General features: G+C 45.4%; 4 protein-coding genes across 4 annotated transcripts; 1 reads left to right on the forward strand and 3 right to left on the reverse strand.

Moving 5' to 3' along the window:
* Positions 1-887: 887 nt before the first annotated feature.
* Positions 888-8,752, reverse strand: LOC114773148 (epidermal growth factor receptor kinase substrate 8-like protein 3). The gene is made up of 20 exons (XM_028965684.1): positions 8,669-8,752; positions 8,320-8,397; positions 7,096-7,166; positions 6,943-7,007; positions 6,698-6,856; positions 5,944-6,093; positions 5,761-5,852; positions 5,376-5,536; positions 4,517-4,590; positions 4,313-4,433; positions 4,140-4,210; positions 3,979-4,053; positions 3,673-3,818; positions 2,624-2,789; positions 2,479-2,510; positions 2,300-2,393; positions 2,083-2,220; positions 1,491-1,567; positions 1,279-1,411; positions 888-1,194 (listed from the first exon to the last, which is right to left on the reverse strand). Exons 2-20 carry the CDS (start codon positions 8,355-8,357, stop codon positions 1,153-1,155), a joined length of 1,905 nt encoding a protein of 634 aa, XP_028821517.1. The 5' UTR covers positions 8,358-8,397; positions 8,669-8,752; the 3' UTR covers positions 888-1,152.
* Positions 8,753-8,900: 148 nt separating this feature from the next.
* LOC114773147 (ATP synthase F(0) complex subunit B1, mitochondrial-like) lies at positions 8,901-11,696 on the reverse strand. Its single transcript, XM_028965683.1, has 7 exons — positions 11,536-11,696; positions 10,985-11,021; positions 10,747-10,892; positions 10,266-10,429; positions 10,046-10,171; positions 9,278-9,457; positions 8,901-9,082 (listed from the first exon to the last, which is right to left on the reverse strand). Exons 1-7 carry the CDS (start codon positions 11,561-11,563, stop codon positions 9,005-9,007), a joined length of 759 nt encoding a protein of 252 aa, XP_028821516.1. The 5' UTR covers positions 11,564-11,696; the 3' UTR covers positions 8,901-9,004.
* A 1,555-nt stretch (positions 11,697-13,251) lies between these two features.
* On the reverse strand, positions 13,252-20,756 carry LOC114773140 (differentially expressed in FDCP 6 homolog). The gene is made up of 11 exons (XM_028965672.1): positions 20,661-20,756; positions 19,403-19,543; positions 18,834-19,013; positions 17,981-18,208; positions 17,745-17,891; positions 16,229-16,337; positions 15,846-16,144; positions 15,586-15,752; positions 14,482-14,680; positions 14,173-14,263; positions 13,252-13,893 (listed from the first exon to the last, which is right to left on the reverse strand). The coding sequence occupies exons 1-11, from the start codon at positions 20,754-20,756 to the stop codon at positions 13,706-13,708; spliced, it is 1,845 nt and encodes a 614-aa protein (XP_028821505.1). The 3' UTR covers positions 13,252-13,705.
* Positions 20,757-22,785: 2,029 nt separating this feature from the next.
* LOC114773146 (putative protein 2) lies at positions 22,786-25,795 on the forward strand. Its single transcript, XM_028965681.1, has 6 exons — positions 22,786-22,909; positions 23,182-23,287; positions 24,107-24,201; positions 24,323-24,431; positions 24,875-25,006; positions 25,111-25,795. Exons 2-6 carry the CDS (start codon positions 23,192-23,194, stop codon positions 25,249-25,251), a joined length of 573 nt encoding a protein of 190 aa, XP_028821514.1. The 5' UTR covers positions 22,786-22,909; positions 23,182-23,191; the 3' UTR covers positions 25,252-25,795.
* Positions 25,796-26,471: the final 676 nt, after the last annotated feature.

Raw genomic sequence — 26,471 nt, forward strand, 5'->3', positions numbered from 1 at the left:
CCCTGTTATCATTTTTGATGTTAGCATGCTAACATTAGCATGCTAATTTTTAAACATGCACCAAACGTCACCAAATTTAACGTGACGCATCTTGGACATGCCCTCTTAGCGTTTTTGATGTTAGCATGCTAACATTAGCATGCTAATTTTTAAACATGCGCCAAACGTCACCAAATTTAACGTGACGCATCTTGGACACACCCTCTTAGCGTTTTTAATGTTAGCATGCTAGCATTAGCATGCTAACATGCTCATTTTTAAACATGCTCTAAACAACACCAGATTTACATTGACGCATCTTGGCCACACCCTGTTAGCGTTTTTGATGTTAGCATGCTATCATTTCAACATGTTCTAAACGTCAACAAATTTCGCGTCACTGCCTGCTCTATCGGATACTTCAATAACACCGCAGAACTATGTGTGTGGTGGCGGGAAAAAACTCCACTTTACAACTTCTGGCTTATGCCACACACCATGCCACTAAATAAAACACACACATTACAGTCAGATGCCTGAAAATGGATTAACATTTTCCTCAAGTGGGGACAGTGCTTTTGCTCAGTGGAACCTTGCGGACCAGGATTCGGCAACTCTCTGATTACGGGGGTTTCGACCACCGTACTTCCAGGAAAAACTTGACATTCATTTAACTCTTTCTGAAAATCATCATCTGTGGATGTAAATATTTGAGAAATGATATTTGGTTTTTGTAGTAATACAAACTCAATGTCAATCACTTTTAGTACCATGTTCTGTAAATAAAAGTACGCACATTATCCAGTAGTGAGTGTGAAACCAACTCTAGCAAAGTCGGAAGCACCATAGCATTCACCCGAGGAACCTTGATGACATTATAGCCTCTCTGGTCCTCTTTACGTGCCCCTTTATTTATTAATTTTATTGTACACGACAGAAGGATGAACAGAATTAATATACAAATGTTGCCAAAAGTAACAAGAGAGAGAAAACGACAAAATCAATAAGCTGAAGATTGATTACCAAGGTCCTTCGTCACTGATTTAATCTTCCTGTTCACATCATCGCTAATTGCAAGGAATAAAAAGGTCTTTTGATGAAAATGAAGTTGTGGAAGTAATTCTTTCTGTGGCTGTGTGATTGGTTCCAGTGTCCATTCCGGCCTGAGCTGGTTTAAAATCCGTTATACTGGCCTGGTCCTGCCTCACTGGCGAGCTGTGGAACAGAAAGAAAAAATGGATCGTCTGGACCGCCAGCGTCCGGCTACGATATGCTGATATTTGGGCGCTTGTGTCTTACGGCAAGAGAAGATTTGACAGCCTGCAGCTGGAAGAAGACCCTGCCTCCTTCATCAGGGCAGATCATCCGCATGTTGTTCTGGGACATTGTCAATAGTAGCTCTCCATTGAACACGCTCAAACAGTTCAGGGTCCTGGGACACACACACACACAATCAGTTCTGACGGTCTTCAAAACCTACTGAGAGGAAATTGAATGCTATGTCTTCTTACGATTTGGAGAAGCCCTTGTACTGTAGCCAGGCTCGGACCTCCGCAGGTGTGGACCTTGTGTCGAGGGACGGGGCTCCCTGCACATAATCAATAATTCAGGACATGCCAAACATCTGCTTTAAAGCTGTATTCTCCTGGTACTGTATGCTGTAAGATGTGGGGCGGGTTCAGATTCAACAGTTCATCGGTCAGTCCAGTGCGTACAACCACCATGTTGGTGTCGGTAGTGGCCGTGGTCACGTTTTGTGCACAAGGTGTATTAGGAGTGTAGAAAGTGAGGAGATGGACGCTCTGCTGAAACTTGACTTGTGACGTATTGGCAGGAGCTGTGTGAGAGCTGTCAATCATGCCTCCAATCATGCTCCACCCCTTTTAAACTTTGTTAATAAAAACATACTTAAAGTTCATCTTCTAGGTGTGAGAATTAATTACACATCAAAACCAAAAAGGTCTGGGTGGGTCGTTAGTTCCTCCTGTCCAAAACACGGGTAACCAGCACGCAGCCACTTCTAGTTTCTATCTGTTCATTTCTGTTAATTCTGAAGACATAAATGATCAAATTTGTCGCATAATCTTGGCTCATTGCTCTTACTTGATTCCTCATATGCCCATATTGATCCGTGTCCTTTGGCGGTTCCTCGGTGACGGGTTCCAGGATATTATGAGGCACGCTCCCCTCAGCCCCTCGCGAGTTACGGACCTTCCACCACTGCCTTGATTTCTCCAGTACCTTAGAGCCACAAACACATAAAAGCCCGTTTCTTCACACACAAACACACGTTTACAGTCTTAATGAAGAAAATCCCAACCTGGACCATCTCCCCTCTCATCACGCTCAACTCCTGGCTGTTCCTGGCCACCAGGTTGTAAATCACTCGCATGAGGAGAGGCGGCTCGCTTGAGCTGAGACACAGACGGCAAAAGCCTTTTACACATAAACGCATTCACACGTTCATCATTTATTTTATTCCAATGAACTTGTGCGCACCGTGTGGATGGGAGGTTCCTCGCCCTTCTGTCCTGTTAACGGGTTAACAATATAACGGTTCATTAGGTACAGACGCATATTCATTCATCTGAATGAAATAGGGGGCGTATTTGTGGCACCATGAGGGCTTTAGGCATGGTCCTACCTGGGCTGACTCCTGCTGATACTCGCTTCTAGACGGGAACCTTTGACTGCTGTCCCTTGCGCCCTGCCAGTTTTGAGAATTGGGTGGAACTGGCATAGGTATCTGCCAGCCATCATAGAACACGGGTAAGTATGCTGGGATCTGGTCACCGTTCGGCCATTCCGATCTTATGAGAACACACAGAATATTTAAATTAAGTAATTTACATTTTTAAAGGTATGATTCTGTAAATCAGCAATAGTCAAGATTTCGAGTTATGCTGCTCAATATTTATCTTTTATAATCACTGCTGTCTTGTTTTGTGATGCAGTTAATACCTAGCCATATTTCTATACCACATATAATAAAAGATCACAGCAGTCGTGGCCTAAGTTGTAAGGAAGGGTATACACTGCTTCCCGGGCTGCCCACTACGGGTTGGTGAGGGTTAGTGGGTTAAATGCAGCGAACACATTTTGATGTGCTGCAATATATCACAGTAACAATCACTTCTTTACGGATTGCAGTATACAGTACAGGCCAAAAGTTGGGACACCTTCTCATTCAACGCGTTTTCTTTATTTTCATGACCATTTACGTTGGTAGATTCTCACTGAAGGCATCAAAACTATGAATGAACACATGTGGAGTTATGTACTTAACAAAAAGTGGAGACCTGGCCTCCACAGTCACCGGACCTGAACCCAGTCCAGATGGTTTGGGGTGAGCTGGACCAACAAGTGCTAAACACCTCTGGGAACTCCTTCAAGACTGTTGGAGAAGCATTTCAGGTGACGACCTCTTGAACTCATCGAGAGAATGCCAAGAGTGTACAAAGCAGTAATCAGAGCAAAGAAACTAGAATATAAAACATGTTTTCAGTTATTTCACCTTTTTTTGGTGAATACATAACTCCACATGTGTTCAATCATAGTTTTGATGCCTTCAGTGAGAATCTACCAACGTAAATGGTCATGAAAATAACGAAAACACATTGAATGAGAAGGTGTGTCCAAACTTCTGGCCCGTACTTTATTTCTACCCCATTTCCAAAAAAAAAACCCGGGTACCTGGGAGTTCTCCAGGCGTCCCCTAAAGAGCTCCACAGCTTGTGCTCCCCCGGAGTTACGGTCTGAGACAGCAGGAAGAGAGCATCTTCGGTCATCAGGGGGGTGACCACTGATGAGGCCACGTTGCTTGAGTACCACGGGAATATCTAGGACAGGAGAACACAGCTGGAGACCCAAAACCCGCACAGCAGCAGAAACTCCTGATTTCTCAGATAACACACATTTTAAACCCATCTCGCCCAGAGACGTATATCTGAACATTTTTCAGCAAAATTACAGGATTTTGAGAAGAACCCTGATGCTCACCAAGTTCAAACTTCCGAAGAGATGGTGGATGAATTCAGGGGCACTCGGGTTGTTGATCTTGCCGTTGAGTTTCCCCTGAGATACAAAGAGTGTTTCATACGGACCACATCGAGTCCAAAACCCACTGAATGTGTACGCACATTTTAAAAAATGGAACGTACCAGCAGGTTAAAGCCGTACTTCATTTTTTGAAGATACGAAAAGTATTCCTCCAGCGGGGGCAAGGATTGACCTTTAACACACAGACAGACAGACAATCGAAAAAACACTATGGTAATTTGTGTGTGAATGAAATTTCCTTGCAAGTTCTATTTAGATGTTGAGACCTGCTCACCAGGACCTTTTTCTTTTTTGTTTTTCTTGTTTTTCTTTTTGTCCTGATCATCTTGCTGCAGTGAAGCAGACACTTTGCCCGTAAAGAATTCTATGTCGCTCAGGACGTGGTTGAAGATTTCCTGGAGATTCAAAATACAGTGAAAAACGTGTTGGACGGTCGAATGGGCAGGTTGTGGTGTTTGTCTGATGTACCGACACTCACCACGTTCCTCTCGACTTCACTGTTCTGGGGCTGCTGGAGGGAGGGCTCCTCCGGTGGAGTGACTACTGGACCCTCTGAAAACACCAAGAAGACCTCAGTAGGTCAAGTAACGTGCCGTAAATCAAACATTTACGATATTCTTGCAGATCGGTGAGTGAAAAGCAAGTATAGAACAATAAAAAAATTAATAAAATGGTAGTTAGTTACTTCCTGTGTCGCTTTCTCAATTCCCAGTCACGCATTATTTAGATTTCAGAATGCTTGTGGTGGGTTATAGAGATTTAGGGTGGTGGGTTAGCAGATGGCTGAGAGAAAAATATGAAATGACCTTTGAACACTTTCTTTACAATGAAGGGGAAAAGAAAACAGAATGTGTGTCGAATATATTTGAGACTATAAGGTAACAATAATATAATAAGACAACCTTATTTTAATCATGAAATGGTTTTGATTAAAAGAAAATGTTGTTTTTGTCTGTTCTACTCTGTATTTGTAATATATTGACTGGGTTGAATAGAATTGCATTAACAAAAAATACTAAAATACAATTTTCATTGACTAAAACTAGACTAAAATAGTCACGAATAATTCTGACTAAAATATGTATAAATATCTGACAAAAATGCTCAGACTTTTAGTCGACTGAAAATAGGCTAAAAGTGAGTCTGGATATGACCAATACTAATAAAAACTAATAAAAAATTGAGCGCATGACGTAAAGACTAGACTAAAACTAAAATTACGACAGGGTAAAAGAAAAAGCTGTCAATCATGGCTACAAGACTTTTTTAAATAGTATTGTGCGCTACATAGCAGTATATTGGGTGTGTGTGGTCATATCAGTGGAAAATGTACGAACCTCTGAACCTAGGCTCAGTGTGGTCATCGTTCCCCCACTGTGGAGGGGTGTGGTCACGTGGTGGCGGCGGAGGCGAATGACTCTCTTGTCGCGTTGTATGGGATGTAGGGCTGCCATGCCTTCCAGGTAACTTCTGCCCAATAATGTTTTCTAGGTGGCGCCTTGAAAAGGTTACAAAGTCAATGTGAGTGGGGTGGTAGTAGCCTAGGGGTAACACACTCGCCTACGAACCAGAAGACCCAGACACTTAACCCTAAGTTGCTCCAGAGGGGGACTGTCCCTGTAACTACTGATTGTAAGTCGCTCTGGATAAGGGCGTCTGATAAATGCTGTAAATGTAAATGAGTCTCAGTGGGAGTTGTCCTTTGGTCGACCGATGTCTCACCTGATGTCCACAACCTGGTCGTTTCCAGCATCAGCAGAGTCTTGGCCTCCAAGTCCCACGATTTTATCTAAATCCACTTTGATCTCTTTTGCCTGGAGAAAACAACACAAGCAGATTCTCATCAGAGTCAAGCCCTCCATTCAAGGAGCCGCAGTACTGACCGAGTCGGGGTGGGACCCTTACCCCAACGTCATCGCACTGGAAGAGGAAGACCTGAGGAAAGCGCCTGTGCCGCTTGTGCACCGTGACCATCAGGAGGGAGGTGTAGTCACAGCTGTCCAACACGGCCGCTGTCTGCGTGATGCTGGTCAGGGGAAGTGATTCCAGCTCCTCCTGTGCACAGATCACAAGCCATTGGCAAAAAACTCTGAAACACTTTGCACAAATCACTTTGCACAAAATATTTGCGCTTTTTACTTTACTGCTCTTTTTTTTATGGCTCTTTTCTTTAAACATTGTCTTTCACTCATTTGCACACCTTCACCCCACCAGTTGCACATATTATATGTTAAAGACGTAAAAGTGTAACATTTGGTTATGTTTGCAATATTTGCACATTGGTTCATTGTATACTTTTTGCAATACTGTGGTCTGTAACAGTCGCAAAAAGCATTTCACTGCATATCATACCGTGTAGGACTATGTATGTGGCAAATAAAATTTGGCTGACCAAATGTGACCATCCTCATCCTTAGACTCAGAGTGACTCAGGAGGAGTTGTGTCCTCAGGCCACACACGTCCCACCCCGACCATCATCTCATCATGACCCAGCAATCTGTTACTGCTACACTGGACACTGTACAATGCAACTCATCTTTTAATGAGATTTTTACTTATTATTCGCATTCTGCTTTATAATGAGTCAGCGTACAGTATCTACAGCCACTGATGTCTGTGTCATGTGTTTCAATATGCTTTTTCTCCGGAAAGCTCCACCTTAGTCTCCGTGTCGCTGAGTTGTAATGCGTTGCCCTGCACCTCGAGGATCATCTCCTGGCCCCAGACTTTCCCCTTCGAGTCCAGATGTTTGAGTCGCGTCACGCAGTCGTCCAGGCTCCTGATTTGCTGACCGTTCAGTTCGCATGTGAGCAGGTGCTGCAGTTCATCACAGACACATAAGCAGACATCCACACGCATTAAAAAGAATACAGAAGGCCTCTGTGGACCTGCTCGGCCCTCACCTCAACCCTGTAGAGAAAGTTCTCAGGCTCTTGGCTGATGGACTCTGAATACTCCTTCCTTTGCACTTGATAAGCAACAAAAAATAAGTCTTACAAGCGAACAGAAGTCACATTTTATCATCCCCCACAGACACAGTAGTGGTGTGAACTCACAGTATATTGATTTTCCGCTTGGTCTGGATACGCTGGGCCTCGGGATGCTCGGCTCCTCATAAGAGAACCCCCTGAAACGTTAGATAACGATGACGTTTTAGCTTATGAATGACCATTGGTCACCCTGCAACCCAATCGTCCTGGGCTCAGTAACTCATGTCTGAAGGAGAAATTACATTTACATTTACGGCATTTACCAGAGCGACTTACAACCAGTAGTTACAGGGACAGTCCCCCCCTGGAGACACTCAGGGTTAAGTGTCTTGCTCAGGGACACGATGGTAGTAAGTGTGGTTTGAACCTGGGTCTTCTGGTTCATAGGCGAGTGTGTTACTACCACCTGAGTGTGGTTACCACCTTACTCCTCCTTACTGAATTCTAGGAATAATAATGTGTAAAACAGGCTGTATCCTCATTGGTTTACTTTTCTTTTGCAATTCGTGTCAGCAATCAAAACTAGTTTGTCTCTTACAAATAGTTAAGTAGTTTAAGCCCACATGCATCACATACACCTCCTCCCACCCCACTATGGCAGGCCAACAGGGCCAATAATCAGCAGGTTCACGACCTGGCAACAAAATACCGTAAAAACGCTGTTCAATTCTTCTCAACTACGCTTTTTTAACGGCATAAGCCGTAAAGCTGCATTCTGAACACGCCCTCAGCGCTACTTTTATGCCATCGAGTGAAGTGATAGTCGTTGTGATACACAGCAAGCGCAGCACACAGTGACACAATGAAATCCATCACCCTTAAGGAAGCCACGACGGGCGCCCGGGGATTTGAACCAGCAACCTTCCGGCTACGGACCTAGCAACCGCTAGGCCACCACCGCCCCAGGCCAGCCAAAAAGGTAAGAGCTTCTGGTTGAGTTCTGTGGGTGGACGTAGAAATCTTGCCTAGGGCTCCAAATTTGTTTAGGCCAAATTAAAATATGCATATGAAATTAAAAGCATAATGGCTGATAAAACATTACAAACATACTTTCAAGACGTCTTTTTTTTTTTTTCATTTTATTTTGCAACAGCTGTGTCTTAAAGAGTTTTTTTTTAAGAACTTTTTAATGATTTCATTACATCCCAACATGCCAATGACCTCATGGTTCCACCTGCACCCTTTATGGCACAAGCTCTCATAAAGATAACTTGCATTTCAGCACGTAAACGTATGAGAATGAGCAGAGTAGTCCTGTACTGCTGCAGGACGTGGGATGGGCTGTAATACCTTGACGGCAGCCCATGAGGACTGTTTATCTGGAACATTCTTCGGTCGTGGCGTCACAGATCTCGAGTCAAAAGGTTGCTGTGAAAGAAAGTCGGCAAATGGGTCTCAATGCCACGGTGCCCTTCCGCACTGAAAAGCCGTTTGCAAAAGCGGAATCGGAAAATCAGTGTCTGAATATTGAGTGAAAGCTTCTTAGCCAGCAGTCAACGTTTACAATTCTGTCATGTCATTTACTTAAAACTCCGTTTTCCACTTCAATGTACACTTTTACGACTTAATAAGGAATTATTTATTTTATTTTTTTTCCATGATCAATGATCAAAAAGAACAACGTGAGCAGTAACGTTACCGTCCTCAGCCGTGCTTTCCTTCTGTCCCATCCCCAGATTTATTCTATTCCCGGCACCAAGGAACCATCCATCCCGCAGCAGAAAAAAGGAGGAAAATAACTTCCTGCTGCCGAGAGTCGGGGTCAAAGTCTGCCACGGGCGAACAGGGAGGGGAGGCACTCGGCAAGCGGTCAAAGTTCCTGAAAAGGCGACTACCGCGGAAAAATACCAAACCAGAAGCACCAAATCGCGTAATTAAATTTGACTTTATTTAATACTTATGTACATGAACGTGACAAACCACCATCACGAGAAAATTGTTTTATTATTAATAACCAAAGTCAGATGTTGGATCCTTAGGCCCGGGCCTTGGCCTGAGTAGCTTTAGCCAGCATCTTCAGGTCCGTGATGCACTTAGCAATGCTCTCCTTCTCCTGCAACACAGAACGAGGAAAAGGTCCACGTCAGCAGATATAAACGGCACGAAATACGAGTGCAGAACCTCTGCCAGGAGGCCACAAAAGGTACAAATATAAATCTCCAAATCTAAAAGTTGGAAAGAGCTCCATTTGCCGTACAGGCGTGGATAGCAGAAAGCCCGGTGAGGAACACGGGAGAGAAGCACTCGCCTGCTGTGGGGTGATGCTGCTGACGACGTTCTTCTCCACCCAGTTGACCATGTGCTCCTGCTCCATGCGGCGATGGAGGTTCTGCACCTCGATCTGGTAATCCAGCCGCTTCTTCACCTCGTTGGTCACCAAGTGTAGCCGCTCCCTGTGGTTGATTTCGAGCAGCATGGCCACGTTGTTCTGGGGTGAACGGGACACAGTTCCAGATTAGACCCCAAAAACAGGACATGCAAACAATCGTATTCATTGGCCAAGGCCATGAAGTAAGTTTAGGCTTCTTACACATATTCAGAAAGGAATTTCCATGACCATGTGTCCTGTAATTTACATGATTTTCACGGCTGAGAAAGTTCTGGAACATGGAAGCAACACACGCAGCACCACATGCCGTGGTTCACTACATGCAAAGTTGTAGTCGTAGACGTAGAAAAACGTTGCTCGTTTTACTATGTACTTCATATTCCAAAACTTTTCAGGGCCTGGTAAATTCTCTTTTCGAATTCCATGACTTTTCCAGGTTTTTAATGACCGCAGGAACCCTGTAGGTGTGACCAGTAATTATCAAGCGTCCTTGGTGCAATCGGATTGGGATCAATCCTTTATCCGTCCATCAAGAACAAATTTGAGGACAGGCAGTCTGATATTGACCCACTCTGACTGTTATTCATGTGGAGGCAATGAATTTAACTAGTCGTTGCAGAGTTGTTCGGGGAATCAAAGAGGAACTCTTCAGGTCAAGTTTCAAATAAAAAAACCTCCTCTGCTCACCCTCTTGGCGTCAAACAGCATGGGCCGTCCCTCTGCCCTCCACTGCTCCTTCTTCTCGTCCTCGACAGCCTGAGCCAGGCTGGTCATGGCCAGGTCCTTCACCTCCTGGGCTTTGGACACTTTGTCCTATGGATTTCAATTCAGGCACAAAGTCGGTCTACATTCGGCAGAATCCTGGGGGGGGCGCTGTTAGATTTCAAGGTCGTCGCATGAGGCGTACCTGGTTCAACTTGTCCGCAAATGCCGCCACCTGGGGGCCAAATTTCTTTACGCCATAGACAACAACAGCACCAATGGAAGCTGCAGCAAAGGTCTCGTGGTTGACGACATAGATCTCCTTGGACAGCAGGTACAGCAGCAGGCCCGTGCCCAGCATGTATGGCCCTGGAGAGAAGACAAGAGAAGTTACGCACTTTAACAGAATACATATCCACTACTCATGACGTCTATGTCTCACTGAACATAATATCTTTTTACTGGCATTGCTCTTATTTTATTCAATGATCTAAAACTTTGACTTAAATATGCACAGTCGGATCAGGCTGGCTCAGGATGCATTTCGCTGCTATAACTACGCATATGACAAAAAAAAAAAAAAAAAAGTCTTGAACTATTGTGATCTGATTAGAAAATTTCCCATATTTCCAGGTCAGGCTGAACGCACAGAGAACAGAGGAGGGGACTGACGTTCCCCGGCACACCTGTCACGCCAGTCTTGGGGTACAGCAGCTGGAAAAGCTCTTCGGGGATGATGCCATGGCGAACCTTGCCACCTTTCTCCGGCAGCGGAGGCACGGGGGCCAAACTCTGAGGAGATGAGTGGAGGGAGCGAGACGCCTGGACCACACTGTGGGGGTAGAAAATTATTATTATTATTTTTAAAGGTGATAAATCCGAAGCCAGGAATTCTATAAAACATGAAAGAAAATTTCCACTTACCAAGCACCAAACGATCCGCTGCTTTTAAAGGCAGGGCCTGAAACGAGAATAAAAATTCATTCGGAAAAATTTAACTAGTTTCAGAATTTAGCAGTACTGGGGTTCACGTTCAACTGGTTTTGCAGAGCCGTAAGGGTAAAAAAAAAATACAATTTAACCCATAAAATGGCCACAACGTTAAAACGGTTCTCATTAAGCAACTAAAATGATCACGGTACGACTCGCAGGATAAGATTCGGACGCTCCGCGACCGGGGCAAGGGCATTCTAGCCAGCAGCTAGCGCTGAATTAGCATCGCAGCTAACAGCAAGCAAATAAGCACCAGTCCGTACGGACAACTTGTTACCGCGAACAGGGATTTAAAGCTTTAAAACCTTTAAAGAGATTTAAAATGCGCATAAAACGCGAGTGAAGTCCGTTCCGTGGTGCACACGACGGGATGAAGTAGAAGGCGTTTCAGTCAGCGGGCGGCCGGGTCGTTACCCTTCACACCGACACCGCAGCCGAATCTGAACAACGCGCGTTAAACCGCGTCCCCGAACGGGCCCCACCTGAAACGAGCACCAGTCTCGACAGCATGTCTGCTCCGACGAGCGTCAAAACTCCCACAACACGAAGCTGTTCGACGCCGAAACACCGGTCGCTGTCTGCGGCCGCGCTGTGCCCTTCTGCCGGGAGCAAGGATGGCGGAGGGGCAAGGCTGCTCTCGCGAGATTTCCCTCGACGCCCAATCGTTTATTTCCGGGTGAACGATTTGTAGTTCGTCGGCATACATATATGGACGGTGTTCCAAGCTCGTTCAACCACGCTTCTCTGACGGTGCGAGGTAATAACGAAGGATCAAGGCAAAATATTTCATAAGTTACGTTTTGTTTTATCATCTTGTATGTCACGAAATTTCGTGTTCGGCAAATAAGGTTATTCATGTTACAGACCATCCCCACCATGGGAAAGACACATCTTCTATTCTGACACCTGTGAATATTGCAGTTCTTGACAAACCTGCAATATATGCAAAATGCCTCTGTGTATGGACCTGTCCTGTCTATAGCTATTTTTTCGAAATTATAAGGTAAATAAAAGTTCATAATTCATATTAAATATAAAAATAGTGTTTTCCTTGTCTGAAAAAATGTACTGTATAAAGCTTATTATCTATAGTTCTCTACAAATCCCTACAAATGCATGTTGCTGTGGATAAACACGTAAATATGAATATATGAGTGGTCATGACGACCTCAGAGGTCATCACAATATACAGATTTACGTTGCATTCTGAATCTGAAACCGATTTCCCGAGGAAGTCTCGCAGTACTCTACCCCCTACAGGCGCGACCCAGGTACTGCAGCCTGCTGAGCAGCATTTAAGGTGGAACGGACCGGGTTCAAAGCAGAGACCACATCACATTTCACTGTGCCCATCACTTTACTTCATTACGTGATGCACTTTGTAGTTTACCAGTGAATAACTCGGCCTTGGCCACGGTTTAATTCAATTTCAATTTAATTCAATATTGTATGTTTATAATATGTTTATTCATCTCCAAACAATATATCCAAAACAATTACTGCATACATTTCAATTGATATTGCGATTTTCTGTGTTATTTTATGCTAACCCTGAAACTGGTGTATGCAGTATAACAGGATTTTAGAAGGAACACAACATAATGTCTTTTCCAGCACAGTAATTTCCACAGAAGTCTTAGCTTTGAGAAATAAGCCAAGAGGGAACATATCTAAAAAAAAAGCTCCTGGAATTACTCAGGCAAAACTATTGTGAAGTTGATTGTTCTGGAAACGAATGGCCCGCACCAGTTGCACCACAGTGTGTCACTCTGCACCCATGCACCAGTCATAACGTGTGATAAACACCACTACAACTCCAAATCAAAAAACCCTCAGGCTTTAACCGTGACTTGCACTTGACTAGTATCGGAGCTGCATCAGCTCTTCACAGATGATTAGAATCTGGTAGAGAAACGTAACTAGTTAAATTCCTATATTTTTACCACCACATTGCAATGATTGTGTCATGTATCACATGAAGTGTGGCGGTGCAATAAAATCCCCCTACATATCAAAATCCGCTCTGGGCGTGAATCATGTTGGCCTTAACTGCACATTGTCACTTCCAGGACACTAGTTCCACTCCGATAGGTAAGGCAGAAACGTCAGTTTCTTAGTATAAGAAACTCTGTGTTACAGCGGAAGCAGGAAGTGAACAGAAAAACCACAGGAGTCTTCTGTAGAAATATCCCATTCGCTTTTCAATACCTTCTTGTATTATTTAGTTTATTTAGGGCAAACATCATATTAACATGCAAAACAGGTCTAAATTAAAAAAAAGTTTTGTGAGCAGCCACAGAACAGTTTCTGTAAAAAATCATATTTTTCTTATTAATCATATTTTTTATCTGGGCCCTTAGGTCATGGACAAACTGCAGCAGTAATTCAGAAGTTCAGTGTGTCATACATTTTTTTTTTCTGCTTGATACTTCACTTATGCATCTGTAACTCATCACAACTTACAGAAGAAACGTTGCAGTTTAGTGGCAGCCGTTCAAATGTCCATGCAAACATATAATAAATCCGAATGTCCTTGTCATGATCTCAGTGGCACGTTCCTTTCGTAACAAAAAAAAAACTTCTGCCGGAAATTTGCTGTAGGGTTCAGTCTGTTAGCGCTGAAATGCACAAGAGAAATGCATCTGCTGACCCCTAAGGAATGTCCATGTCTCCATTGAAACCCTGCGATAGGCGCTTCTCAGCTTCAGGCGCAGCTCCCCTGTCCACGTTCTCCTTGCTCTCCTCATCCCGGTCCCCGGACCTCTGCCGCAGGTGCAGTCCTGGGTCCTTTTGAGCGGGGATTCGGAAGCTAGAAAAGGAAATGCCTGACGTTCTCTTCTCTGCACCACAAATCCAAAGACACAATCAGAGGGAATGATTACACACCGCATTCACATCCTGGAAACGTTCTGAAGGTTCTAAAGCTTCTCAGGTTTACACCGCTGGTAAAACTAGACCATGGGAACGGTTTTCAAAAACCTTTCTCGTGCTCATAAGTCAATTACAATATGTATGGAGACCTTTGATGCTCATTGAAAATATCCTGATGGTCTAAAATAATTCTGATCTAAAATGTGTAATTATTGTTAATGGGAAGGAACAGGTGGCATGTGACGTACCGCCCGGTCCCACCGGCTGCATTAATCTGTTCATCTGAACGTTCCAGTGTTTGACGTTGGTGCTGGCCTGACGGAGCTTCTTCTGTGCAGCCTGAAGAGAAGGAAGATCAATTTTTTTTTTGTCATTTGAAATCAATTTTGCAGAATTTAACATTATATAGTGAAAGTGAAACAGCACCTTAAAACCATCACCCTTGGTGAGCAGTGGGCAGCCATGACAGGTTCCCCAAAGCACTTTAATATTTTGAGAAACCAGACATTCTTGTACAGTGCTGAGTGATTTTAAGGGTGCGGAACATGAAGACTAACCATCACATCCTGGTCCACTCTGTGCCGGTTGGCTCGCACCTCCTCCACCTGCCGCTGCGCCTCCTCCAGAGCCCGCGATTTACTCTCCATCTCCTGCTTGAGCTCCTGCTTCTCCCTCTGGGTCTTCAAGATGTACTCCTCCTGCTCCTCCTGCAGGGCCATCAGAGCCTTCATCTTCTCCTCCTCCTCAGCCAGCAACCTGTAAACCGCAGCAGGCAAACCCGCATATCAACCTGCCACCATGACACCTACAGCTGAAGCTGTTGAAGTTCAAGTTGAGTTATATACACGTTAACACAGTGAATAGTGAGACGAAGCAAAGTTTCTCCGGAACCTGGTGCTACACGTAACATCTATACACAGACAAACCGGCTAAAGTGCATGTGTTACATTTAACCAAAAACATGTAGACAACAGTGAGACAGACAGCGCTAAACTAGGAAATGTATAATAACTGTGCCAAGTACAAAAATAGTGCAAATACTGCTGTGCAAAATCGAACGGTGCAATAATAGATAATAATAGATAACGGTCCTGCACAAATTCAGGCTCGTCAGTGCAACTCGTCTCATCTGTTAAGATCTTCATCCCTCCTAAAATGCATCTCCTGATCCCACCTCGCTTCGCCAGCAGGGGAACCCACTCTAGCCTATTCCGTCACGAGCCTGTCACTCTGTGCACTTGTCTCATCTGTCCACCGCATGCAGATGAGAACCAAATGAGCTCTTCCTGCGCAGTCACTGTGAGTCTTCAATCACAGGCGGGGCAGGGAGGTAAGATCTTAAGTGACAAAATGTCGTCAAATTTGCATCATTAGTAATGTGCACAGCGGGAAAAATGGGCTCGGGTATTACACGGGGTTGCCAGATCTGGTCAGTTGACTGAGCCTCGATCTGGCAACCCTGCTCTGAACATCGCTGAACTTTCCACAGTAATGGGCACGGGAATTGTCACTGAATAAATGCAGTCAGTCTACATGGTCAGAGGTAATAATCTCTGCTCTCTTCTAGTGACTGACAGCTGGTGCGAGTGAACAGATTTTCATTTTAGCGGGACTGGGTTTGATGTGAGTGTCGATTTGGCGGCACCGCGAGGGCTCGGTACCTGGCCTGTGTGTATCTGAAGGCCTCCTCGTCCTGCCGGGCCTTGATCTCCTGGTGCAGCGCCTCCTCCAGCTGCTGCTGCATGTCCTCCAGCTCCCGAATCCGCTTGCGCTGCTTCTCTGCCTCGGCCTCCTTCAGGGCCATCTCAGCCTGCATGCTCGCCCTGGCCTGGGTACACACACACACACACACACACACACACACATTAGTCATTCGCTTAGTTGCGCCTGAAGCAGGCTGGTCAGCCCCGTCTCCCCTCACCTCCTCGGCCTCCTGCAGCTGCACCTCCAGGGTTCTCCTCAGCTGCTCGTGCTGCTGGCGCCTCCTCAGCTCGTCCTGCTCCAGCAGGGCCTGGGCCTGGCGCTGCGCCTCCTTCAGGAGCTCCAGCTCGGCCAGCTTGCGCGCCTTCTCCTCCTGCAGGGCCTGGAGCCGCTGCAGCTCCTGCTCCTTGGCCTGTCGCCGCCGCTCCCTCTGTTCCCGCTGCTCCCGCCGCTTCATCTTCAGGTCCTTGTGTAGTGACGTCTTCCCCTCCGTCTGCAGCCGGATGGCCGTCTGAATGGCTGCAGAGGTCACAAAAAAAAAAAAAAGATGTTGGAAAACTCCCTCACATTCGCGTTGGGAATAAAAGGAGGTTTTCCTCGGACCTGATGACCACTCCTGCCTCTGTTTGGTGTCGGACGCGCTCATCTCATACGTTTTGGAGAGGGTTTTCAGGCAAAGCATGCATCTCTTCCCATCCTTGTCGGGCAGCACCTGACAAGTAGAACAGAGAACGTCAGGGTCATCACTGGCCAGGTCCACACACGCCTACACCCTCTGATAAGGGGTGCTAGTAGCCTAGTCGCCTGTGAACCAGAAGACCCAGGTTCAAATCCCACTTACTACCCTTGTGTCCCTGAGCAAGACACTGTCCCAGGGGGACTGTCCCTGTCACTACTGATTGTAAGTCGCTCAGGATAAATGCTGTAAATGTAAATAAGGAATCGGCAACTGAAAAAACCTTTAAAGGCTCTATGAGAGGTCAATTCACCCAAAGTCACCATCAAATCCAACTTACGACTGTCACTTTGTCACTTTCATATCGTCAGGCACAACCTACTCATTTATGGGTCTTGTATTTTTACACTATAGAGCAAAACTAAAGACACAAGTCTATGAAATAACACTTGAAATGTTATATTTAAAAAGTTGAAGATCTGAGTCTCTCCAAATCAGGGAGCTTTTGCTGTGATGGCAGCTTTTCACACTCTTGTCTTCTCTGCACCACCTAAAATGAGACAACGGGGACAGTTTCCAACAGTCCTGAAGGTTTATGCTGAACACTTTCTTATCATTCACTCACGTTAATGAGCATCTCATCAAGCGGCCTCTGATGATGACAATAGTGAACAAAGCCGCCATGAAGGTACAAAGAGTCGACTGAAAAATCTGATTAATCAAACATACTTCACTTTCTCCTCATACAACAAATAGTGAAGTGATTGTTACATGTGATACACAGCAGCACAGCACACGGTGCACACAGTGAAATTTGTCCTCTGCATTTATCCCATCACCCTGAGTGAGCCGTGGGCAGCCATGACAGGCACCCGGGGAACAGTGTGTGGGGATGGTGCTTTGCTCAGTGGCACCTCAGTGGAACCTTGGTGGAACGTGATTCAAACCGGGAACCTTCTGATTACTGGGCCGCTTCCTTAACCGCTAGGCCACCACTGCCCCCGCTAGGCTACCACTGCCTATACTGCCTATGTTCATTCAAAACGGCCCCATCTCAGTCTCCAGAACCACCACAGAGTAGGGGCATCCAAGCTTTTGACTGGTATTTTGTTAATTGTATAATGTATATTTATTAATGAATATTTATATGTTTTTGTAATTGTATGTATTGATGTTTTGTTAGTTTTTACTTTTTTTTACTATTTAGGTGTTCTTTATGTGTAAAGTCATCTGAGAATTTCGGACAGTGTATGCAACTTGGCTGACTGAAGAGGGACAGTGTAATTTTTCTCAGCAGCACATGACCATGATGTGCTATTAATGCCAACATGGCTGCTATCTGAATCAGGTACATGCATTTGCAAAGTCTAGCTAATTTGGTAGACCTTGGAAGATCATGACTTGGAAGACTGGAGGACAGGTACACAGGGACAAGCTGCCCACCTCTACACAGCAGTTCATGTCCAGCGCGATGCTGCCTTTGTGATCCTTCTGGTCTTCGTTGGTGAAGTAGGAGAGGCTGTTGGGTTTCAGCGTGAACCATCGCTCTTTCCAGTTCCTTCTCAGCTGGCTTTTCTTCCATAAGTATCCCTACAGCAAGACCAGAAGACAAATTTGGGTACAAATTTGGACACATTTTTTTTTTTTAGAATGAATCAGTCACTGATTAATCATGGTACCTCCTTGAGCACATCTCCAACTATTTCCCTGTACACCTGCTCCACTGCCATCGTGACGGTTTCCCTATCAATGCCTCGAGTGAGCTTCCCAGAATTCATCATGTCCAGAAATGCCCAAACCGTGAAGCCCTTCTGCTGCACAGAGTCCTGCGACAGGAAGTCCTCCAGCTCCACACAGTTCAGCTCCACATTCATGGCCATGCAGATCTTCTTCAGTAAGTACTCAACCTGTGCCAACAAGCATGGTACATCACCTGAATCATGCTCCACTCCCTGCACAACGTTAGAAAGCATGATGTTTTATTTATATTTTTATTTCATTTTATTAATAATTTGGGGGCAGTGGTGGCCTAGTGGTGAAGGAAGGTTGCCGGTTTGAATCCCCATCCGCCAAGGTGCCACTGAGGTGCCACCGTCCCCACACACTGCTCCCCAGGTGCCTGTCATGGCTGCCCACTGCTCACCAAGGGTGATGGTTAAATGCAGAGGACACATTTCGTTGTGTCACCGTGTGCTGTGCTGCAGCGTATCACAATGACAATCACTTCACTTTCATATCATGTTATATTTCCCGCCGCTGCTGCCAGCCCTGGCTGTGCAAAACCGACTACAGGAAACCCTCAGCTGTGCTGCAACGGAACCGGCAGCCCACAAGACGCCACGAAAAAAACGGATTCTGCTCAGGCACAGAGGCAGAGGAAAGGTTCACTTCAGTTTCTATTTTTAGACTTCTTCCACCTTCTGTTGGTTTTGGTAACACTTTCGTTAAGGTGTTACGGAGCCATTAAAGCCACCATAGCGGCACCAGGAAAGTCGCTTTCAGTGTGCGGGCAGAGCTGCCAGGGACAGTCACCTCGTCGGGCACCATGACCAGGGGGTACTTGTCCTCCGACAGGAAGTTGAACAGGCACCAGAGGCGGAAGGCGTCGTCCCTGGGCAGCACGCTCCTGCTGTCGGTGCGGTAGTTCTTCTTGGCGGTCAGTGTCCAGCAGAGGTTGTCCACGTTCTCCTTCAGGAAGCTCCCTTCCACCACCTGCTCAACAGACAGAGAGCTGTAGCACGGGTGACCTTCTGCCTCGCGCCTGCGTGTGAATGCGGCCGCGTGTGCGTGGCGCCTGATGTAATCTGCAACTTCCACTGCAGAGGCAGAAGTTGAGGCATAAAGAGGCCTTGCCATATATGGACTTGTGTAGTTGGTGCCAATGAGTAAAATAATATACCATAAGACCTCTGAAACACCTCTGCTGTTGACCTCAGCTCAGAAAGGGTGCAACCATCATATATAACCGTGGTTCAAATGCTCTATCGTGCTAAGCTAAGCAAAATGCTAAGCTAATCCTGCATTGTCAACAGTGGTGGACACATGGCAGGAGGCATTGAGTTGATGCACTGGGTTCTTCTGAGAGCTGGAGTGCATGTTACCTTGTCCAGGATGAACTTGTTGAGGTAAGGCATGTAGCCCTGGTTGGACACAGGTCCGTCATCGTCGTCCCTGAAGTCTTCATCGAGAGCCACCGGGTTGTGAGGGATGTTCAGAACCGTGCAGAGGTTATGGGACAGGACCTAACACCCAGACACACGCAGGTCAAATACCAAGCACCACAATGACTCTGAACTAACAGTTAGACGCTCTCAGAAGACCTGTCACATGCCTGCATAATACCTTTGGTACCTTTCGTGCCTGCTTTACAGAGCTTTCCTAAGGTGACCAGGTCTACATCTTCACACACATGAACCAGAAAAAAACTGTGCTTATGTCATGCATGCATAAGAAAAAACCCACATCCCATTGGCCTCCACATCTATCTGCACCATGACCACAATTGTCTGGAACATAAGTGTAAAACAGGGTGAGGAGCATGTGGCTTGAGGAGCATTCTTCCAGCAGGGATTAGATGGATCTATGATGCTTAAAGTACATTATGACACTTTTCTTTGGCTCACAAATGCATTCATTGAATAATATTTGAAATAAGTCCCCTGTCGTGAGAATTTGACTTTGTGAGATGATTTAACATTAAGACGAGTTAACCTGACCTGTCTGTGGTCCTGCAGTGGCTAGAAATGGTGACAGGTGTAAGGTGGTGATAGGACCCTTGGTCATTCTGCTTCTCCGTTCAGAGAGCGGCAGCTCAGACGGTCAGATCTGGAATTTGTTCCCTCATGACATCATAAGGGGAAAGGTTACCTCCCGTTTCTCCCACCGTCACGGCAGTTGCTTGGTGATTGGATGTAAAAATGAGCACAAATGTGCTCCATCACACGATACACTGAAGAACCAGTGGTTTTATTTTTTCTGGAAAACTTTGTGGTTTGTTGATGTCATTTCCACGAACACCCCCTGAACTCCTATAGGCCGCTCTCCTCCTCGTCCCGCCTCTCTCCTCCTCATTAGCATTTAAAGCTACAGACACCAAAACAGAGCGTCCTCGGAAATCTCACTGTGGGACTGGATCAAAGTGGCTGTAATTCTGCACCAAGACGGAATTTCGGAAAGAGACTTCAGATACAGTATTAGGGGACCAACAAGACCGATATAAAAGCAAAAATGTTAATAAAAGGGGAGATTAAATTAATCGTCCATGAGTATAATCCTCAAACAATAGGGGTTGTAAAGAAATATGACCAGAGGGATATAGAACCGAGCCCCTTTTTCAACATGGATGCACACACCACTGACCTTCAGCTGAGACTTCGACACCTTCCCACTCTTCTCCAGGTCCAGGGCAGTGAAGGCATACCAGATGGACTTAAGCAACTCTGATCGCAGCTCCATGACTGCAGAGACATCACTTTTCCCTCAGTTTTCCCCTCTTTTGCTCCGTCTTTTCGCGTCGCTCTCGCTCTCGCACGCTCTGTCTTTCTCAGCTTCCCGGACGTGAGGGCCCGGGCTTGCAGACACCCACACCCTGTTGCAGAATGAGTTTTATCAAGAAATATGCACCCCCTGCTGGAGTTTATGAAATGAAACGAATTTCTTTTCTTTCTTCTTCCTCTTGTTTCAGAATTTCGGGCAAAACCTCTGACTGCTCGCTTAACAGAAGTGCCACTTTTATTTTTCTTTACTCATGATTAAATAGACAGGGGAAATGGAGAACTAACCATCCAGCGAGAGGGAACTGTTTGGCCATAGAAAAGAATGGACAGAAAGTACCAGAGAGTTCCCTACACAATTACAGAAAGGCAACAGAGGGAGGGAGATATCTAGATCACTGAAATATGAAGGGTCTTTTTCTAAATTACAGATGAAACCTGACCTCAGGCTAAGTTTTACCTTTTAAAGTAAAAAAAAAAAAATTCAAAAAGGAATATCTGTTGATCTCTCTGATGCACATCTGGTGTGATGTGGTTATGAAGTTCTGCTTTTTTGTGTGTGTGTGTGTGTGTGTTTGTCACAGGCTGTTCCTGCTGACAGACACAAAATGCAACGTTTCATCTATGGTGATTGCAAAAGCCAGCCAATGCACTGGCCCTTTAATAGATCTATGTTCCTTTATGCAGCTCTGCAATATTTTACTCCAGACGTCCATAACACTTCCAGCCTCATAACATTTGAAACTTTTTAAAGGTGATATTATTATTATTATTATTTTGCTTTTATATCTGTCTTATACTGTATCTGAAGTTTCATTCCGAAATTCAGTTGTGGTCCAGAATTACAGCCACTTTGATCCAGTCCCACAATGAGATTTCGACAGGACGCGCCGTTTTGGTGTCTGTAGTTTTAAATGCTAATAAGAGGCAGAATATCATCATCAACACCATTTACCAAACATAATGTTTGGCACAGACAGGAAGTCGTGTTGGCGTTTTTAAAAAATAAATTCCCCTTATGACGTCATAAGGGGACAAATTCCAGATCCGGCCGCCTGAGCTGCCGCTCTCTGAATGGTGAAGCAGAATGACCAAAGTGGACCATAACTCTGAACCATCACGTTGCTGCGATCTCCAGATCCTGAGGTTCACTCTCTACAACATTCGCAAGATTCGGCCTTTTCTCTCGCAACAGGCTACGCAGCTCCTCGTCCAGGCAACGGTCATCTCGAAACTCGATTATTGTAACTCTCTCCTGGCTGGAGCCTCTGCGGTCACCATAAAACCCCTCCAGATGATCCAAAATATGGCAGATCTTCAATCAGCCAAAATACACCCATGTTACGCCTCTTCTCACCTCCCTCCACTGGCTCCCGGTAGCTGCTCGCATTGAGTGGAACTGCATCCTATATCAATACAATACTAGCTACACTCCTGTACGCTCTCTCAGATCGGCAAATGAAATGAGACTGAAAATTCCCTCTTCACGGGGTCTCCGATTCCAATCGACTCTGTTCTCCGTTGTTGTCCCTGGCTGGTGGAACAACCTGCCCTCCTCCACACGACTAGCCGAGTCTACCACCACCTTTAAGAAGCAGGTGAAATCCCGCTTATTCAAAAAGAATTTCAGACAAATGTAACACTTACACATGCACAAGAAAATAAAGAAAACACATTGAATGAGAAGGTGTGTCCAAACTTTTGGCCTGTACTGTATGTGTGTGTATCCGTGTCCATTTCACGTGGATTTGTGTGAGTGTTTCATATACGTGTGTGAGAGTTTTCAGTAGTATAAATGTGTGCTTGTCAGTTTCATATGTAAATGAGTATGAGTTTCACATGTGTTTTTGTAACAAAAGTCTGAAATATTTCCTAAACGGCCCCTCATAATAAAATATTTGGCTCTGAGGCGATAAAGTGCATTAATAAAGAACTGTTGAAACGGCGCCTCTGGTTTGGCTCCAGACCGGCGGGGGGGCGCAGTGGAGCCAGAGATGGCGCGGCGCCGCTCTTCCGCACGACGACGAGAAGAAACCCGTGAAGTTCATCAACACCAAATTCTGTACGTGCCGACAAACGTCTGCCGTCGAGTCGTGCTTTGCCGGCATCGTGCAGGTAGGCGGCGGTTCGTGGGCGAAACGTGCGAGGCATGTGGCCGTGAAGAGAACGTGTGACGAAAAACGGTGAAAGAGGAAGTAAATGAGCTACTTCCGTTAGCATAACACGCTTACAGCGTCCCGTGTACAGTGTATAAATACACACAAATGTTATAATGTAAGCGGCGTTGTAAATCACTGGTCTTGTTCCTTCCAAATGCCGTGCTGAGTTTCGTGATGTTTATTCAAGGTGCTTTGAAACGCGGTTAAAGCTCACGTTTGTGTGTGCAGGGTTTGGATCATGTCGCCAGGTGCATTACAGACACTCCGGGCTCCGATGGCTGCCCTGCTGCTCTTAATCTTCTTCGAGGTCCTGTCCATTACTCACGCCGACAAGGTAAACCACCACCATAATCATCATCACTGTTACGGTTCTGGTAGTTTTCAAGGTCCATTGACATGAAAATGTGACTTAGATTATTTAACATTATTACAAATGCCCTCAGCCTGTCTATGGTCCTGCAGTGGCTAGAAATGGCGATAGGTGTAAAGTGTGCTTTGGTCATTCTTTGGTTTGATCTGGAATTTGTCCCCTTATGACATAAGGGGAAAGTTTACCTCCAATTTCTCATGCTTTTTCCACCCAGAGAATTTCCCACCCCTGCCCAAAAACATCTCCACCGACCGTCATGTCTTCAAAACGTGTAAAGCATTGCAGTTGCTCGGTGACTCTAAAGGACCAGTTGGTTCATTTTACTATTCCTGTATGCACCAAACATTGTGGTTGGTGAATGAAGTTGAGGGGTCCCGCGAATGTCCCCTCGATCGCTCTCCTCGTCCCGCCTCCCTCCTCCTTATTAGGATTTAAAGCTACAGACACCGAAACAATGTTCAAAATATATTTTTATAATCTTGCTTATAAATACCTTCTTTTTGCTTTTATTATATTTGTTTGTGTTCCTAAAAGAGTATGAACAGTTCTATAAATGAAATGTTAAATCCATCTGGCTAGGGGAACACAGTCTATGAAATCAGACGGTGCTTCAGGGAGACTTAGGAAGGCATAGGACATGCCACCGCTACCTCGCTGTGTCTCATCTGCCGTCATTTGATCCTGTTACTTATAAAAGTGTTCTGTAATATCACATTTTTTGAATTTCGAACATTGTCATACTTCGCTGTGCATTGTACCTGTGTGTGGTTTCTTCTGTTTCAGAGCTTTGAGGATGTGCGTTGTAAGTGCATCTGCCCGCCATACAGGAACATCAGTGGACATATCTATAACAGCAGGAACGTGTCCCAGAAGGACTGGTGAGTGCTTCCTCATCCTGTCAATTTCCTGCTCAGATCTCCCGGTGCTTATTCAACGCAGTAAGAGCAGGTGAAGTTTGCACAGTTTTTTGGATGGACCTCCCTTTTTCCTGGTCTTCAGCACCTGTCTGCATGTGGTGGAGCCGATGCCTGTACCCGGACATGATGTGGAAGCCTACTGCCTGCTCTGCGAATGTAAATACGAGGAGCGCAGCAGCAACACAATCAAGGTGTGGTTTCTTTTACTCGCCTCAGTGCGTTTATGTGACGTTCTCGGTGAGATTTCAGGTTTACAGGATAGGGGTGGGTGATACGGCTGAAAACTGGATCACAATATCAGTGTTTCAAATCAGTCCATATCGATAATTATTGATATTTTTATGACTCATTTAAAATAAGTACCAGGGGAAAAAAATTACATTTGAACATTTTTATTTTAAACTTAACCTTCCTCTGATCATAGTCCCCTTAGTTAAGACAGAAAGTCTAAAGTCACAATGAACACTTAGCAATTATCTCTTAACATTTAAGGTGCAAAATGAAGAAAAAAAGTAAGAAATGCTTAATAAAGGGCCAATCCAGCCCGTTCTAAAAACCCACTGTTTAGCCGCAGTAGAAAAAACGGCATTTGAAACATGTTCACGGTCCTAAAAATGTTCCTTTTGCCCTGTAGGTGACTATCATAATCTACTTGTCAGTGGTTGGCACGCTGTTTCTGTACATGCTGTTCCTTCTGCTGGTGGACCCGCTAATGCGTAAACACGACCCGTACATACAGCGTCTGCACAACGAAGATGACGCCGAGGTACACGCACACACCGAATCGTGCTGCCAGAAAACCCTTTCAGATCCGCCGTGGGCTCCGCAATTCAGCTTTCCTTTTTTCCCCCGTCTGCCCCTGTGGTCCAGGACACCCGCCCCCCAGCGGAAGGAGGCCAGCCCAGGGCCAACACGGTGCTGGAGAGGGTGGAGGGAGCGCAGCAGAGGTGGAAAAAGCAGGTCCAGGAGCAGCGCAAGACCGTCTTCGACCGTCACAAGATGCTCAGCTAGACTGTCCTGGCTGGTACAGCAGTGTCCGGTCAAAGCCGCACAGAACTTGCGCCGTTATATTTTACTGTTTTAAAAACGCTGCGCCTTCTGAAGGAGGAACGACGTACGCGTTTTAATTCAGACCACGTTTTATTTATTAGTAATCTTAAAATGCTATATTTCATGCCACACAGATCCATGCTAGACCCCAAGTGACCAGCGCAGAAATGCTTTAAATACTAAAACCTGGCTGATGCTGGGCCTGATGCCGAGTACTAGTAGGAGGATCTGGTTCCAGTTCCACACAATGGGCCGAACGTGATTAACACGCCCAATTTCGTAAAGCATTGCATTTCCCCATGTTGCATGTTCTGCACTTTAAAAAAAACTGAATAATCCTCTAGCATGGCTTGTTAATTGTCTTGTGGAGAGTTACCACATCATTACAGAGGCTGAGAAGTGCAAATCCTACTTGCAAAAAGTGAAACATTTTAGCCAGCGCAATAAAACGATTAATAAACACGCAAATCAGATGGAAAGGGCAGTTAACGATAAACCGGAGATTTTGTGGAATCTAGGGTGACCAGATTCAAGCTTGTGAAAAAAAGAGGGCGCCTTAGGTAGGAAAGTTTATTGTATAAAATGCAAATGTGTGCTCTCCCCTGGCACATGACCAATTAGGCAAGCGAAAAACCCGGCTGGACGCGACTTCCTGGTCTTGAAAAGAGGACCGATCTGGGGAAAAGGCTATGTTTGTTCACCCTGAGCATACAATTACAACAGGAAACACCAAAACGATTCCCAACGAAACGTCACGTGTGGTAAATTTGTTTTCGATGATTGTAAAAGTGTCTCGCATTTTGTAAATTTGCACTTGCCGGCCACGGTCCGTCGTAGACTAGGGCTTGACACACAAGACCGAATGTCGCTACGACAGGAACCAAAGCTAGCCGCCTGAAGGCGGTTTATAGCCGCTGTTAGCGGACGAAGCTTTCACTTCCATGTCTGGTAGTAGCTTTAATTCACTTCATGCAGCCTCTTCATTGGTTGCTCTGCGCTGCGCTATTAGGACATTGCATCATGGGAGCTTAGTTGAAGGGCAAAGCCTGATGCAAAGACTCGTACATTTTTAAGGGCACTTCAGGGTCTTCCTCTCTGCCTTTGCACATTTGGCCCGAATAATACTTCCTTTGTAATACATTTAGCTAGAAAAACAAAAAAAGCTTCCGTTATTAGTGCAT

Source organism: Denticeps clupeoides, unplaced genomic scaffold (assembly GCF_900700375.1).
Source record: "Denticeps clupeoides unplaced genomic scaffold, fDenClu1.1, whole genome shotgun sequence".
NCBI classification, from domain to species: Eukaryota; Metazoa; Chordata; class Actinopteri; order Clupeiformes; family Denticipitidae; genus Denticeps; species Denticeps clupeoides.

Bases quoted from the DNA above. Each gene is read 5' to 3' on its own strand.
- LOC114773147 (XM_028965683.1), bottom strand. From the start codon at position 11,563: ATGCTGTCGAGACTGGTGCTCGTTTCAG. The intron at 10,893-10,984 runs GTAAGTGGAAAT...CTACCCCCACAG, and splicing joins AGCGGATCGTTTGGTGCTTG to TGTGGTCCAGGCGTCTCGCT. The intron at 9,083-9,277 runs GCGAGTGCTTCT...TCTGTGTTGCAG, and splicing joins GCAGCATCACCCCACAGCAG to GAGAAGGAGAGCATTGCTAA.
- LOC114773146 (XM_028965681.1), top strand. From the start codon at position 23,192: ATGTCGCCAGGTGCATTACAGACACTCCGGGCTCCGATGGCTGCCCTG. The intron at 23,288-24,106 runs GTAAACCACCAC...CTTCTGTTTCAG, and splicing joins CCATTACTCACGCCGACAAG to AGCTTTGAGGATGTGCGTTG. The intron at 24,432-24,874 runs GTGTGGTTTCTT...TTTGCCCTGTAG, and splicing joins GCAGCAGCAACACAATCAAG to GTGACTATCATAATCTACTT.
- LOC114773148 (XM_028965684.1), bottom strand. From the start codon at position 8,357: ATGTTCCAGATAAACAGTCCTCATGGGCTGCCGTCAAG. The intron at 7,167-8,319 runs GTATTACAGCCC...CTAACGTTTCAG, and splicing joins CCTCATGGGCTGCCGTCAAG to GGGGTTCTCTTATGAGGAGC. The intron at 1,568-2,082 runs GTAAGAGCAATG...GATTATGTGCAG, and splicing joins ATGGGCATATGAGGAATCAA to GGAGCCCCGTCCCTCGACAC.
- LOC114773140 (XM_028965672.1), bottom strand. From the start codon at position 20,756: ATGGAGCTGCGATCAGAGTTGCTTAAGTCCATCTGGTATGCCTTCACT. The intron at 19,544-20,660 runs GTCAGTGGTGTG...TCTGGGTGTTAG, and splicing joins TGTCGAAGTCTCAGCTGAAG to GTCCTGTCCCATAACCTCTG. The intron at 13,894-14,172 runs GTACGTCACATG...TTTGTGGTGCAG, and splicing joins GCAGCCGGTGGGACCGGGCG to AGAAGAGAACGTCAGGCATT.